Source organism: Solea solea, chromosome 19 (assembly GCF_958295425.1).
Source record: "Solea solea chromosome 19, fSolSol10.1, whole genome shotgun sequence".
Lineage (NCBI taxonomy): Eukaryota > Metazoa > Chordata > Actinopteri > Pleuronectiformes > Soleidae > Solea > Solea solea.
In genome coordinates, this window is record NC_081152.1 from 9042741 (window position 1) to 9059940 (window position 17200).

Sequence of the window (17200 nt, forward strand, 5' to 3'; positions counted from 1 at the left end):
GTCAAGAGACTTCTTTTATATGACTTTTTGGCATTTTTATGGACACATATAAAATGCCTTTCGTTGATCACTAAGTCATAAACACATCCTGTTCGCCACCTCGTACCTTTCTGCCTCAGGTATCTAGCGATGGAGCTGATGGATGCCAACTTGTGCCAGGTGATTCAGATGGAGCTCGACCACGAGAGAATGTCCTACCTGCTCTACCAGATGCTTTGTGGTATCAAACATCTGCACTCAGCTGGCATTATTCACAGGGTATGGCAGCTCCTATTATTGTTTTTATGTCTGTCTGTATAACACTATGTAGTTGAACACAAGTAGGCATCAAATTAGGCAGGAAAGTGCATCCCATATTGGTAAAAACGCACTCTAAGGCACTGATGGGAAAACAAATCAAATCTAGTTTCTACGATATTCCATCTTATGAGTAGAGTTCAAGCTGAGGGGCAACACTTATTAGCAGAAACATCACATGTGTTGGGAAATAGTCTTTCTGAAGGGGAGAAAATGATTACAAAACAACAACAACAACAGATTGAGAACAACAAATTAAAATCCTATGTAATCTAAAAAATCCTACGTGTCTGTAAAAATGCTGTAAAAATGCAAACAAAAGATCAGCAAAAGCCTTTTAGCTGAGTCATGTTTGGGCTGTTTATTTTTTCTCTTTGGGAGAACAATTATGTGTTACACAGCTGGAGAAGTGTGTCTTTGAAATGACTCAGCACAACAGTTTGTGTCACGGTATCGTGATATGTCACTGGGTCTCCATTTTCTGTTTTTCAGACATGAACAAATCACAGAATCAGAACCAAATAAACTGTCCTCTGAAACTGTTGAACAGAATCACTCTAAAATAATCCTTTTTAATAATTTTTGTCACACCGTTGTTCTTTCAGGACCTCAAACCAAGCAATATAGTGGTGAAGTCGGACTGCACCCTGAAGATCCTGGACTTTGGTCTGGCAAGAACTGCAGGCACAAGCTTCATGATGACCCCTTACGTGGTGACTAGATACTACAGAGCCCCAGAGGTCATCCTGGGCATGGGATACAAAGAGAATGGTGAGAATTAAAAAAAAAATCACACATTTTTACAGGATATCACCGTTGCCAATACACATTAAGTTTTAACCCAACAGCTTATAGAAACTAAAATGCATGTGCAGCAATATATGCTCAAATAGTTGCATATCACTACTTGACTGTAGTTTTGTTGGACGAACTGTGAATTGTTGGAGGCTTTTACAGTGGATAGAAACCAGGGTTTGTATATCTTGCCAGTGCTTTCTTATGTTTCCGCTCGTCTAATTTATCTCTACGTATCATACATCTAACTTAATATTTCTCCCATCGCCAATAAAAGCTCGTTTCTAAACACCGCTGCTTCACGTGCCTATAACACTAACCTTTTGCTTTCTTGTCTTTTTCTCCTTCGCTCCCCCTGTTTGTCTCACCCTCACCTCTGTGCACGCAGTGGATATATGGTCGGTGGGGTGCATTATGGGAGAAATGGTGCGCCACAAAATCCTTTTCCCCGGTCGGGACTGTATCCTTGCTCAGACAAAGCAACGTTAGCTGATGGTAAACACTGTTTATTTGCTGAGAGGGTTATGTCTCCTACAAGGTTTTTCAATAAATGTTAAGTTTAAGTGCACTTTAGAACACTCATGGGTTGTGAGCCATGTGTACAGGTATAATACATATTTGTAATGTACCTTTCACATGGTATTTTAAGGTCATAGGGCTTAATGTTCTCTGTATGTGACTGAGGTGAACTAAACCACTCTCATATCTGGCTGGCTATGTAACACATCTGTCTCTATCTCACTTTTAATATAACCAGCATTAACATCATAATATAAGCACAATACATTTGTTCCATTTTTGGCAAGAGGAAGCATTCTCTTCTCTCTCTTCTCTTCTCTCTCTCTGTGTCTGTCTGTGTGTCGCTGACTATTTAAGTGTGTGCTATTTGGGGTGTTTTGTGGAGGGACGCCTGGTGAGTCCCTCCCACGGTGAGGGAGCTACTGTTGAATTCCCCAGGACGGTTTCTTTCTGCAGGATGGATATGAATAAGCAGGCCGTCCTGCTGAGTTTGCACACGTGTGCACACTTGAAGTACACCCGGCCATGTGAGGGTTGTCCACGTTTGCGAGTCGGGCATAGTAATTAAGCTCTTCAATGAATAAATAATGAGTCATTAATGCAGTCGTTTTGAATAGCAGCATCGCCAGACTCACTCGGGGTGAAGAGATCGCTCAGTGGTTTGCTAATATGTCAGCATGTTAGTGTCGAACTAAAAATCCTTCAATTATTATTTACTAATTATGACTTGTAGATCTGGCTCAACTTATCCGTTGAAAAGACCTGCCTTTACCAAAAATGAAGTGACCCTACTTCATTAGGGCTGGCTACAGTATTAATATCAATATCTGGATACCAATTTATTTTACATACCTGCTTATTTAACAAACACATAATAGGTGGAGCTGGCCCCATCCTTGTCTCTTTGTCGAGCATCAGCTAACTTCCACTTTCTGCTCTCCATGTATTCCATGCGCTTTAGAGCTTTTTTTGACATTCTTTCATTCATTCAGCTTCTCAAAACACAACACAAAGTTTTTCTCTTCTACTTTGGAGAATTTTTTAACTCTTTAGGTAGTGAAATATGAAATGACCATCTGTAGCCGGGTCATCTGTCATGCTGAACATGGTTTTTGGGCTTTTAGCTGATAGATAAGAGCATATTATTGACTGATGGACGAATGTATAGCTTTTGACTCTACGTATTGTTAACCACAACCAAAGTATGAAAGAACAATGATGATTTTGATCATGAATTTGGATGCAAATAAGAGACAAATGCTGACTCTGCTGTGTGTGAGTGCTCGTGGCCAGTAGTTTGACCTCTACGTCTCTGAACCTGCTGTCCCCTAGAGACCGAGGCTCTGGAGAACCGTACATGAGCTCTGCAGTATCTCTGAAACTGTTATCGTGTCACACTCCATCCGTGCTTACTGTGTCAATGAAGGAGGCGTAATCCCACTGGGTGTTTGATGGCTGTATAGTGCAGCAGTGATATTGGTTTATGTTTGTTGCTTAAGTAAAACACACAGCTTTGCATATTGAATACTCAAAACAAAAACACACATTTGGCACACAGGAAATTAAAAACCAAACAAAGGGATGCAGAATTTGAACTTGAAAGTGATTTGGAGTGGATGTTGGTAACGCTAGTGTGCGCATGTGTGTGTTCATGTGTGTCCCCAGTGGACATGTGGTCAGTGGGCTGCATCTTTGGAGAGGTGATAAGAGGGACAGTGCTTTTCCCTGGGACTGATCGTATCCTTCTCACCCACTGCTGTTCCTCTCTCTCTGTAACACATATGTAACCTGAAAAACCCTGTAAACGTAAAAAAAACAACATTTCCTTGAGAGCTGTTGTGCTCAGGATCATGATGCACCAACTAGAGACATTTATGACAGTCATGCTTTTTGGCAGTGGCACACTTGAGCTTGAGAGCTATGGATAAGAGCCTTAGTGGATTAAAAGAAACTGCTTCACTGAGTACTGGGGTGGATCACAGCCAACGTGCAGTGGAGACAAACAAAGAGGTGGGAGTAGCAGGGATGTGGCATGGCCCTGTCAGCAAACTCTACCCACTGGCAACATGAGAGAGCATGAGAACATGGAACATCAAGTAATAAGGGAGGAGCCGTTTGTTGTCGAGGGGCCAAATGCACGGTTGATCAAGAGGTTCAGTGACAGCTCTGCACTTTTATGACTCAGTTTTGGGTTTTTTAAAGAAGCTGAACAAGTACAGTGTAGCACAGCTATTGTATAAAATAAAGGTAAAGGAGTTGGGATCACTTTAAGCCAAAATGAGGCATTTCCACAAAATGGTGGTATTTAAAAAAAGGAAACTTAAAAACAGCAGTAATATAAGGGTAGCGAGAGAGTGAATAGAAATGCTTGCATACATGTTTTAAAGAAAAATATGTTTTAACACAAACAAAAATAGTTATTTGCATTTGATATGAATTAATAGTATTTTATTGTTTGTTTATTTAGGTCTGTTAGGTAGCATTTCTCTATATTTTATTTATCTCTGATGTACAGCATGTTGTCTCAGTGGTTGTTTTTAAAGTGCTTTATAAATAAGGTTTAATGTTGCGATGGAACACTTACCTATAATAATCTCACTGTTGTTTGGCAAACAGCAGCACATCATCATTTCATTTAGATGCTTCTCATGGTGATTATTATTTACAATTTTTACTTATTTGTATTTTATTTTGTCTTCATTTATCTGGCCCACAGTGATTCTAAACAGTTGTTAAAAAGTGTGCGTTGTTGAAGTTACACCTCAGACAGTGTGTTGCCCTTAATCCTGACCGACTACATCAGACATCGACCAGTGGAACAAGGTGATTGAGCAGCTGGGGACTCCCGCAGCGGAGTTCATGAAGAAGCTTCAGCCCACTGTGAGGAACTATGTCGAGAACAGGCCAAAATACGCCGGCCTCACCTTCCCCAAGCTTTTCCCCGACTGCCTTTTTCCTGCCGACTCTGAGCACAACAAACTCAAAGGTGAGGAAGTGCAGTTCTACACTAAAGATGCTGTGACCATGTTCATGAGGGGACGACGTGTCCTTCATTTTATGATCCCATAGACCCTTTCGAGAGCTACATCACAGAAATATGCGTGTGCAGTTTGGGGTCAGAAAACACACTCGTACCATTAACTTGTACTACAGTCCAACACATAAGAGGTCTTCTTGTAGTGTAGTTGGCTGTGAAAATAGGACCAGCAATGGTGTCAAGTTCTTCAGAATCCCTGCAGGATCTCATCCATTTAAAAAATAGACATTGTCTGTGGCTCCAAGCATTAAAAAGAGAAGGCTTGGGTGAGGCTACTGCAGTCAAAGAGGCTCGCGTTTGTAGTGCTCACTTCATTTCATCATATAGCAGCGCTTTCTGTTCGATTACGATGAAAAACCTGGATTTCACAGAAATGTGTGTATCAATGCACATATGTATATGAAACCTTTGCTGCCTAATGTTGTGGTCTTGGTTAGCTAGCTTGTAGTCGGCTAGTACTAATTTATTTAGGTATTGTTCACGGTCCTTAATCGGCAACAAAAATACATAATTATAATTATTTGGTGGAGGACCGTGGACATACACGCTATTGGTTTACCTGTTGTGACGTTTTCTGACCCCAAGCTGCGCGTGCATTCTCACTAGGCTTGGAATGTTTGTATACAATGAAAGGGTCTACAGGAGAAGTAACAACCAACATTGTGTTACCAGTCGTAGATTCCCTTTAATTACAAATTCAAAACAATCCTTACAAGATTTTTTTCTATCATGTAGGACATAACAAGATAATCCTGAGAGATGCACACTTAAGTTTTGCTCGAGATCCATTAAAAGCTCCAGTGTGTAACATTTAGGAGGGTTTATTGGCAGATAAACCGTGTATGTTTGTATAAGTGCTTTAAAAACAATAATTATAATAATAATAATATTATTACTAGAATTAGAATTTTATACGTACTTTAGTTTAGCCTTAAATGAATAAGGTATAGTATTCCAGTCATAGTCACATGCGTCTTTATGTCTTAATCTGATTTTAATGTTCGACCTGAGTTTTTACAGCACTGTAGTTATGTAATCGGACGAAGGTCAATAGATTATTGGTGCCCATGTTATTGTAATTGTGTAGAAATAAGGCATGCTTGTTCTTTTGTTACAGAAAACCTATTTTAAATATGTCCTTTAGGCATTCTACTGTGATAAAAGAAAAACATTTAACCCCATTCTGCGAGTCCATATCTTATTCAGAATGTTAACCAAGACGTCATTTATATCTGTCGTTGCAATTAAGTCGTGGAAAGTCTCTTCAATGAAATGCAGCTTTTTAAGTCGCCCCGCTTGTGTTAAAGAAAAGGAATCACGTGTAACAGTGTGTTGTAGTGCTGCTAGTTTCTTTCTTATACTGTGAGATGTACGGGCTTTGGTTTTTATGAATTTTAGGAGGCAAACAAGGACAGAGGAAAGAAAAGAGGGGAGAGACAGAGGAGTCATTTTACAGATTCACATCCTTTGTGCATTTTATATTGATGTGTTGGTTCTGAAGCAAAACTCCTTTGGTGGTCTTGAGATATTTATAGTGAAGGTCAGTGTGTGTACAAGAGTGGGACGGTGTGCGGTTTAAGGGTCTCCATTTCAGACCAAGCCAAGTCTGAGGGTGTAAAATATGACCAACTGAGTGACTGGTGATGCTGATGGCATTTGTTTTTTTTTTTCTTTTCTTTGTGGGGCCAAAGCTTTAAAAAGAAAGAAATATAGTGGTAGTTTCTCAGATTTCATCTATTAAGTTATTTCAGTCTGGACATTATTTTCTTCATAAACAATGTGGCTTCCTTAAAAGGTACAGTGTGTAACATTTAGCAACATTTATTGATGAGGTTTGTGGGCTTTTATAAAAACATGGTGGTCCAAAATGACAGCCTTAAAGAGCAGACTCAGCTCCTTTTATAAATATGAAAGGCTTATTCCGGGATAATTCGTACATGTTTATACATTTTTTCCAAATTAACATTACTTCACCCAAATTGTACACACTGGACCCTGGTAATGCAGCCCGTTCTCATTCCAAGAGCATTATATTCTACTGCTCTTACACACTTTTGTGAGCATTAAGCCAGTGCTAAGCAGGGAAAATATATACTTTATCATTTATTATTTAAGTCGCTTATCCTCAAAATGGAGTTGGTGGTTCCAGGGAATTCTTTTACTTGAAAAATGATTTGGTCGAATAATCAATTATCCAAAATAATTGCTCTTAGCAACTATAGTCAAACTAGTTATTCCATCTCTGGATAGAACATCGCTAACTGTATGCTTATAGATCTTACCCACACAAAATCCATAATAAAAATAAAGTTGTTATATGCTTTTCCAAAGCTCTCATTCCACATGAGATTGATTTTCTGTGAAGGTCCGGTTTCCTTTGACAAGATGCTGTTGTTTATTACTCTCTTTCATCCAAGTATTTCTATATTCCTCCTCCTATTCTGTTTTGACGAACAGTTTCTTGCCTCATAGAATCAACCAGATGTTGTTTCTTTTGTTGTTGTTTTTGTTTTGTTTTTTTAAAAACCACAGCGAGCCAGGCCAGAGATCTGCTGTCTAAGATGCTGATCATTGACCCTGCTAAACGGATATCTGTGGACGAGGCCTTGCAGCACCCCTACATCAACGTTTGGTATGATCCAGCTGAGGTGGAGGCGGTGAGTAGGCCCTTTGGCAGAGCTGCGTATTGATTACAGTCCAATATGAGACTCACATGAATATAATCTGGAGAAAAAACAATGTTATCTTTAGTTTAAAAAGCAAATACACTCATTGACAAAACAATTTTGAACTCTCACTTTGAGAATTATCAGTAGCGTTTTTGCTTTGCATCTCATTTTCATTTTCTTTCCCCCTCTCACTTATGATTTTATTCCTAATTTCTTAACATTTAGTTTCAGATTTTTTTTACGCCATACTTTTTATTTTATTTTTATTGCTACTGTGTAACAGAGTGACTCAGTGCATTGTCCTGTCTTGTAACGTAAGAGAGGTAGTGGCTCTGGTCTATAATACTGTGCGGTGAAGTACAACTTCTTCACCACTGCCTCATTAGTATGAGGGGACAGTGAGATTGGGGAAAATAGAAATAAGCCATTTCGCAGCTCAGTGACGTTGCACAGATACCACACTGATGAGTGCATAACATGAAGTTCACAGAAGAACCTCGCATACACATCCACTGTAGCTATGAGTAATACGTGGAGGATTTTGTGACTGTACACTTGTCTGAGTTGTGTAGTTGTTGTATCGGTGATGGTTTTGATGCTGATGATGCTGATGACACTGTTGTTAAGACTTGATGTGGTATATGTATAATATGGCTGTGAACATTTTCTGCTGTTTTCCCTTTCTCTAATGTCATCTCATGCTGATGAAGGCCAAAGATCTCATCCAAATATCCATGGTAAATAACAACCGCCCTACTTCAAAAAAGAAAAGGACTCTCTATTTACAAAAAAAAATAATAATTTGGTTCTGCAACTGTTCTGCAAATCTAAATCATTAATACTATGTGATTAAGGAAAAGGAGAATGTGTACAAGAGGCCTGACTGTAGTTGCAGGCTAAAGGGTTGCAGCTATTGTTGTGCATGTGTTCATTCATCTCAAATCTGGGAGGCTGCATATGAGTCATGTTGAAAATATTAAAGGTCCAGTGTGTAAAATTGAGATAATACTTATATGTAGCTTTTTACAACATTTCGTATAAATAATAACTCAGGGACAAACAACATCTTTTGAGTTTTGATGAGGTGATATTCACCTGCAACTGACCAGTCAATATTGCTCAATCATTTTACACACTGTACCTTTAATTGGAAAAGTGATGCCTCCTGGATTATAAAACAAATTTGATAGAGTTGTGTCCAGCTGTGGCTGCTGAATGCTGTGACCTGTAAATGTCCTGCCAAGGTCATAACAGGGGAGTTTCTCTTTGTGAGGAGGAGGATTATGTTGTTAGCGTCTGGTGCAGGATCACTGTGAGTGTGTGTGTGATAAGAGTGTCAACATATTTCTGCCCTGTTAGATGAAATGACAATCCTCTGAGACAAGATGTAATGCGGGGGCAACTCATCTACATTGTTCTTATCTCGCTGTCTCCGTCAGATGTTTAGTCCTGGCCTCAAACTCTGTAATGTTTGCACTGAAAATGATGTGTTAACATCTAAATCTACAAAAAATGTTGGTTTATGTATGCATTTATTTTTGTTTTTTTCATCATAATCTACACATTTGCATCATTGCTTGCTTATATTTATCAATTCCTTCATTCGGTGAATGCATATACATGTATAAGGTGTATACATGCACTTCCTATGTGCATGAAATGTCAAAATGATGTTCATCAGTTGTTTTTCCTTCATGTATCCGTACATTACGTTGCTCGATTTGATGCATTACTATGTAGACGTTTATGTGGAGATGTTCTTGACTGCGTTTTGCAACTGTCACTCGATATGTCCCTTCATTTGACTATGATACAGGAAAAGATTAAAAGGTGCCAATGAAACTGTTAGACAGTTAAAGTGACCGGATTCAGTTAAAAACTGATCTACAGCAGGTTCCTGTTGTGAAGCACAAATGAGCTTCGCATAATAACAATGCAGACACACAAATGAAATACATTACACAAGACACTGCAAAGAGGAGACGTCAGGTAAAAGAAATATGAACAAGATGGAACATAACATCACTGATTACAGACATAGCTTTCCAACAGTTTGAATGAATGAATGAAACGTTGGCTTGTTTTCTAAACTGTCTCTAAAATGGAGTGCACTCTCTCTTTCTCTCTCTCCCTCAGCCTCCACCTCAAATCTATGACAAACAGCTGGATGAGAGAGAACACTCTATTGATGAATGGAAAGGTGAGAACCATCGATACTGCTACTACCTCTACTACTTCTTCTTCCTCTATTACTATTGACTACAGTCAAACCATTAAGAGTGAATAAAGTAATTTTTTCCCTTTTCTTACATCATGTTACTGCTATTAATTGTTTTTAGTCATTGTTGTAATCAGTGTTTCTATTTGACAATGTACTGTACGTTTATTGTGATAATCAGTATTCTTGATGTCTGTTTTAAAGGTCACATATTCAGGCTTTAAAAAAATGCTTTTTTGCATCGTTGTTTGTGTTGTTGAGTCAAAGTTATGATTTATTTTATATTGCAGTGGTATATAGTATTAGTAGTGGTATGGAGTAGCAATAATTATGCAGAAGTCACAAAATAGACCGTTTTTCTTTCATTTTTGTTCCTTAAAAACAGGTGTTTTGATACAGCTGGTGAAAATGTATTTTTTTGCTTAGGTTGCACATTCTTACAGCCTCTGTGTATACTCTATCTTTAGACATAGTAATGGAAAAAAAGCAGCCTAAATGTTCTGTGTTCTAAGGGTTACAAGTTGTGAGGGATCCATTTTCTAACCCCACACTGTCCTGACTTTGCTCCCTGCTAGAACTCATCTACAAAGAAGTGATGAACTTTGAGGAGAGAACGAAGAATGGCGTTGTGAAGGGACAACCTTCACCTTCAGGTACTCTCAGTGCATAACCCTAATCGCTCTGTAAGTGAATTTACTCGAACCTTAAATGGACTTTTACCCTTTGTAAATAGAGAAACTCATTGTGCCGTCGACCATGTGTCTGTCTCCTGCATCCAAACCTAAATGTTGTTAAGTTAAATGGTGTCATTTAATGCTGATGAATAACTGCTAATGTTGCCTATTTTAATATTTTAATAGTAGCTGATGTGTGTGTTTTTATGATTACATATGTGAATATGCATAAACATGTCATCATTTAAGGTTTGGGTTTGCTGGGATCCAGCACAGGAAAGCTGCAGCTGACATTTTTTTTAATATTATGGTTCTTTCCTTGAAGTTCTCATAGTTTAGCAGTCACGAGTCACGTTAGTGGTGACACACTGATTAGGCCGTACACACACACACACACACACACACACACACACACACACTAGAGTCAGACACGTGAGGAGAGTAACTTATTGCTGAGTCACATTAGCAGCCCTTATCCATTAAAAACAAACAGCAGGTCCATTTTGAATAATAGGAAAGCAAAGAGACAGTGATGTAAAATCCTGATGAGACAGCAGCATCTGCTGGTCATGAGAGGTAACTGCATATGCAAATGTGGGGGAAAAAAAATAATGTAGGTCTGAAATACAATGTTATGATACCCAAAAATCTAGCCCTTTTAGAGTGACAAAGTAAAAATAATTTGTCACTGTACATCATATTTGCACTATGTTTCCTCTAACTATCTTTGTTACTTGTTACTACCAGATAAAATCAGAAGAAGAAGAGTTGGTAATAGTCTGTATTTATAGAGATTTTCTAGTCTTGATGAGCTGCTTTACACTACAGTTTTGTCATTCACTCATTCACACATCTTTCAAATTTATTCACACTCAACATGGGGTTAAGTGTCTTGCTCAAGGACACGTAGACTAGCAGAGCCAGGAATTTAACCCACAACCCTCCTAGTGGAAAGACAACCCAGCCTACCACTGAGCTACCACGGCTTAATCATTACTCCTCACATTTTATATCAGAAAATTACACTTAAGTACAGTAAATGTCATATACTTTAAGACTTTTACTTAAGTAATGTTATCAACTTCAACCAAAGTCAATACACTCAATGTCTCAGACACAGTCAGAAAGGTCCTGGACCTCTGTGTGGGGTTACACACATCAACATGAGGGATGAACCTACGTTATTGCTTTTGCCAGAGTTTGTCCAGAGCTCAGTATTAATTACCTCATGATCTTAAAGCCGTAATTAATCTTTGTTTTAAGTATTTTTTACAGCTGAAAGATCTCCCATCTTTGTTTTTTTTTTTGCAGATATTCCTAATGTATTTACTCTAAAGTAAAGCAGCTAGAACTTAATGCCAGCCGTTAATCCTGATTTAACGTCGGTTGTATTTTGGGTCAGCTGATAGGCTTCCCAGGCGCCATTAAACAATTACTACCCACCCAGACACAAATAGCAGACTCATGATTTGCCCTGTCATACATGCCCTTTGTGCAATCGACGGGACTGTTTATATAGTGGGAAATAAAAGTAGTTGCTTTAGCGTATACACTCTCTTTCCACTCACAGTTCCGGTGGCTTAAGCAGAGGTTTCCATTGATTTGTTGAAAAAGAGAGGCCACTCACTGTCCACCTCCTGTGACGAAGATCTGCGCACGTCCATCATGTTGGCTCTATTTTTTTTCAGTAGAAGATAAACAGATAAACAACAAGCGTTTACTGCAAAATCTACTTTACTGGAAACGAGTGGCTGGAGAAGCAGGAAATAAGTAGAGGTGCTTGATGATTAGATTGGGAGCAGGTGTGCTCCTGCCACAGGTGACCTGATTACATGCAGAGAGGAAAGGAGGAGACGTAGGCGGAGATGAAGGCGGAGCCTGACAGATACATTTTAATAGCGAATGAATGAAGGAACTTGACTTTTAACAGTAAAAAAACACTGATTTCTTGTTTATTTATTAGGATCCTTATGCACTGCTAGTTTTCCTGGGCGGGTTCCTCCTTAAAGAAACATTCATTAGACATTTGATAGCACATTTGAAACCATACAAAACTAAATAAAAACATCATACAGTCATGACACACCATAAGTAATAATAATAAAAACATTTGTTTGTGACTTCTTGAAGTCTTTGGTCTCTGATTGTTGATATTAACTGGTGACCCTACCCAGATGGAGGAACCTTAAATTTGTGGCCTAGTTACGAGCTGAGCAGTGATGCTTCCTGTGGAACCCACTGGACCCAAACCTTGACCCACCCTTGTCTCATATAGATGCAGTGTTATTGTCATGTCCCACAGTCGTCCTGTCACTCACAAATGACCTCCCCTGGCTGTTTTACTGCTCCCATCTTTACCAGGACTCCTTTACGTTGTAACCCCCTGCTGCTGTTGATTCCCTTAGCACAGGTGCAGCCGTGAACAGCAGCGAGAGCCTCCCTCCCTCCTCCTCTATCAACGACATCTCCTCCATGTCCACTGACCAGACCCTGGCCTCAGATACTGACAGCAGCCTGGAGACCTCTGTAGGACCCCTGGGGTGTTGCAGGTGACTAGCCGCCTGCCTGCGCAACCCCATGTTCTTCCGAAGGTGAAGAACCCAACTGAAAAGGCCCAGTGAAAACACAAAGAGAAAAAAAATGGATCAAAAAAAAAAAAGGAAAAAAAGAGTAAAGATCAAAATCAATATATTAAGAGCAAAACATGAGTTATGGGATGTGAAATGTTGAATTCTAAAGCCTGTGCATTGTCATTCAAAAAAAAACAAAACAACAAACAGCAGTGGTATTTAAACTGAAGTAAATGAGCTGAGGTATATGTTTATGATTCTCTAGTTGCTTTGCTTATATTACCCCAATATCTTATATAATGGCATCCGAACATAACGACCAAATGCTTGGAACAGCATCCTCTGCAAAGTGCATATTGGCTGGCTGCTGGTCTCCCAACTCCTCTCTCAAGCATTTAGGCTCCAATCATCGCGGGCAAGGTGGGCGGCCATTTTGCTCATCCCTACTGTACAATACAAGCGTCACTCGCCTCCTCCTCCTCCTCCTCCTCCTCCTCCTCCTCTTCCCGACCCGGCCCCTTGATGTAATGACACTGCTGTGTTTGAACCCTCATCTGCACCCGGCACAATCCCTGACGTAAGGTTGACTGAATGGTGTGTTTGTATGTGGTTATTCTGCAGGGATTTGTAGTTGCTCCCACCCAGAGCGACGCACCCCCCCTCCCCCCACACCCCTGTTGTACTTGTAAATAATGTAATTCTGTACAGCTGAAGGACACATAGAGTGGGACTGACGGCCAGTACACTGGGAGTTTTTTTCTGACTAGCGCACCTTGCACGTCACCGCTTTCCACCTCAGTTGCCCTCCCCCCCCAAACCCCCGCTTATTGCTGTAGTACCTGCATGATTAGATTTGGAACGATGCTAATCTCACTGTATGCTAAAACGAGTCTGCATAGAGACTTTTGTTTATATATGATGTAAACTAACTCAACTCCAGACATGGTGGGGTGGAGGGGTCTGGCGTTTGTGAGTCTGTGTGTGTGTGTGTGTTTGAGAGACAAGCCATTAAAGGGTCATTACACTGTTCATATGATGACCTTTAAGGAGTCCGACTTGTGTGTAACGTCCCCTTTTATTTCCCCCTTGCAGTGTGTGTGTGTGTGTGTGTGTGTGTGACTGGTCCCTCCACCGCTCATGCATGTCTCTGTGTACCATTAACCCTGTACAGGCATTGGAGATAGGTCCATTTCTGCACCTTGGCGTAACCACGAGGAGACTCCTCTTATTGTTTGGCTCTTAGAAACACACCTTTGGAAGGCGGCAGGTTGTTCAAAGGTAGATGACGAGTGTTAACCTTTGTAGCAATGGCTCGTCCTTGTGAAGTGGACTCGCGTCCGCTATTTTCACCTCACGCTACATGAAAACGTGCGCTTTATCTTTGTTAGCTGGATAGATGCCACCTGTTGGCATATTTCATTTCTGAGCTGGAAGGTTTATTTATTCATTCATTCATTCATTGGAGCCAATCCTGGACAGGTTTTTCGGTCGGTTGCAGGGCAAACATACAGAGACGAACAACAGTTCAGTCTCATAATCACACCTACGGTCAGTTTAGAGCGTTCAATTCACCGCTGCATGTTTTTGGACTGGAGAAAAGCCCACGTGCACATGGGGAGAACATGCACGTGGGATCCAAACTGGTGACCTTCAATCCCAGCCACCGTACCACCACGTGGCTTGTTATTTGAGTCACTGCTTATTTATTTAGTCATTTATTTATTTATTTATTTATTTATTCCGATGAATGAAACCTGAATATGGCAAGTGCCTTTTGGAATGAAGCATCGCGGGTGTAAAGAGAGAGCGAGAGTTATTTTCCTTGGTATGTTTTTCCCTCTGCTTCTTCTTTTTCTGCCTTACAAAACGACCACAAGACAATTTGTGTGTATACTTTCTTTGCTGAGCTTAAGACAAATCCAATAATAATGCAAGTTTTTTTTTCATTCAATCCATTCACGTTTTTTTCATTTAATGTCCCTGCATACGTTCATCAGTCAGGATAACAGGGTGACAGTAGATTCCCTCAAACACACACACACACACAAAAACACTTCACTTTATTTGCACTGCAAAGACTCGTCAGCTGCGGCAGTGAACTCTTTCTCACCTTCCTGTGTCCACTTATGGCCTCATAATTCACGTTTGATGGTGAACATTTTATTTGCAAAGGAATGTGTGCAGTAGATAAAGAGGAGACGTGATGTTCTCACCTATCTATCTACTGTGTCGAGTAATCCGTCTCATAGCTACAGCTTTCTTTTATTGCTTGAGATAAAATGCACTCCTGTCAGGCACGTCAGCGACATGTCTTTTTTTAATTTGTATATAGTGTGTTTTATTCTTAGGTTAAAGGGAATAATGGAAGACATTGTCATTGTTTGTTTTTTTGGCTCTGCTGTTGGATTTCAAGGCTTCCTGCAAGTATAGTGTATAAATGGCACGCACAGATATACTATCCTTTGGTTGCGTCAAAGACTGGATTGTTTCGCTGCATGTCAGGGACACTGGGACACAAAATCAAGGGCACCTCGATTGTTTCACTGAATACGGGACGTGTGTTTGTTTAAAGTGTGTCAGAACACACTCTACATTAATAATCACCACATTACTAAGTATAGGAAACTGCATGGCTCAACCGGTTAACATTAAATGTTCATTGTCAGTAGTGGAGGTGTGGTGACGTCACTCTTTACGTCTTCATTTTACATATGTTTTCTTCTCACCCTGTAAGTCTGTGTCCTCTTTGTGTGCATGTCTCCCCCCAAAATCCTTCCCAAACACACACACACACACACACGCATCACTTCATATAGCTACTCTGCCTGTGTGTGGCATGTGTACGATGAACCGCACACAGCACCTTCACAGAGTGGAGAGGGTAACTGAGGGCGGCGGCGTCTCCAGGATAAGCTACGGAGGCGAGCTTGGCTTTCTGTTCAGGGTCTGGCCAGGGCAGTCGTTTCAAACAGGGTGCAGCTTTGAAATTCTTTGTGCTTTTAAAAAAAATGTTCCGATCAACTTTGTCACAAAAGGGGTCCGGTGTTGGAGTCGGCTCCTGCACCACAAACACCCTCAGCACTGTTGCAGTTTTTTCTACAGGGTGATTTTGATTCATCCCGACGACACTCTACTACAAAAACCTGAAACATGTTTTTTTTTTATTTTTGTGCGTGTGTGTTTTTGTTTTCTTTCCTCTTTTTTCAGAATGTGAACTTCTCTTTGTAAGCCATCCCTCCAGACAATTCAATTGTAATAATAATAATAATATTGATAAAAAAAAGGTGCTTTCGATCCTTTAACGCACCTGACGTTGACATGATTCAGCTGGGTTGTCAGCACTGAATGTACAAATGAATGGTTTCACAAACGACGCACACTACTGCTGCTCTGTTCATCAGTGCGTGTGTGCGCGCGCGTGTGTGTGTGTGCGAACATGTGTGTGTGTGTGTGTGTGTGTACAGTATGTGTGTGTTGGGTTTTAAAATGAACCAGCATCAACTTGAAACACTGTTGAGGGTTTTAATTGGGAATTACATTGTCTTTTTTTTTTCTCTCACAACATTGAAGAATGTCAATCAGTGCAGTTGTGTATTTGAAAGTAGATCATGTATGTATTTATCTTCAGCCACAAAACCTTTGGATTAGAGAGATTTTGTTTTTTTTAGTCTGTTATTGCTAATGTTAAAGTTAGGACGCATCTTAAACTCAGTGCTGACATCAAAATCTTTACACAAGGTACTTATGATGATCCCCATCGTATCAGATTTCACCCCCTTTTTGTTTCTCAGTCACATTGTAAATAACAACAATACAACAATGCAATACACACTTTATTGCACTCAAGACAGGGAGGCGAGCTACTGCAAGGGTCAGGTGATGCTTAAATGTTTAGTCTTAAATGTGGAACTCTCCAACGATGAAAAACCCTGTATAGCTCATCTGAATCAGGTGATGTTGTTCTACAATTCTTTAACACATCCTCCCCCCAAAATTTTTGTTTTCTTTTACTCTGTGCTGTTTTAATAATAATAATCATTCTTTTTTGACATTGTCAGGTTAAAAAAAAGAAAAAGGAGAAAAAAAGAAAAAAAAAAGAATTGTATCTGTTTCACGCTAATCTCAAAGCTTCGGGCGATAGCGTTTCAAATAAAGTCAAACAAATGCAAAAGAAAAAGAGAAAAAAAAATATGAAGATCATACTGAAAGCTGTACCTGTAAACACAACATTTTAAAGGAACTGTGTATGTAAAAATAGTATATGTATGTGATTGAAAATAAACAAAACCTTTGATCTTGGATAACAGAGTACATTTTTCTTTTACACTTTCTACACTGTGAACACAAACTATGTGTGTGACACGTTACTGCGACACTAGTCCCACCATTACAACATTTCTTTATCAGGTTCTTGTGCTTGC

The 17200-nt window shown here is 39.8% G+C and overlaps 1 protein-coding gene across 7 annotated transcripts in view; it reads left to right on the top strand.

The window, feature by feature from the left end:
• mapk10 (mitogen-activated protein kinase 10) overlaps positions 1-16852 on the top strand; it is a 33491-nt gene extending 16639 nt beyond the window's left edge. For 3 of the 7 annotated variants that reach the window (XM_058617196.1, XM_058617199.1, XM_058617200.1), the window contains exons 6-14: positions 120-258; positions 903-1068; positions 1481-1552; positions 4415-4597; positions 7181-7305; positions 8028-8054; positions 9454-9517; positions 10111-10188; positions 12620-16852. In XM_058617196.1, the coding sequence (XP_058473179.1) occupies positions 120-258; positions 903-1068; positions 1481-1552; positions 4415-4597; positions 7181-7305; positions 8028-8054; positions 9454-9517; positions 10111-10188; positions 12620-12762 (997 nt within the window). In that variant the 3' untranslated portion in view covers positions 12763-16852. Of the gene's footprint in view, positions 1-119; positions 259-902; positions 1069-1480; positions 1553-4414; positions 4598-7180; positions 7306-8027; positions 8055-9453; positions 9518-10110; positions 10219-12614 lie in introns of all 7 variants that reach the window. The other 4 variants (XM_058617203.1, XM_058617202.1, XM_058617201.1 and 1 more) reach the window with 4 other exon arrangements.
• Positions 16853-17200: the final 348 nt, after the last annotated feature.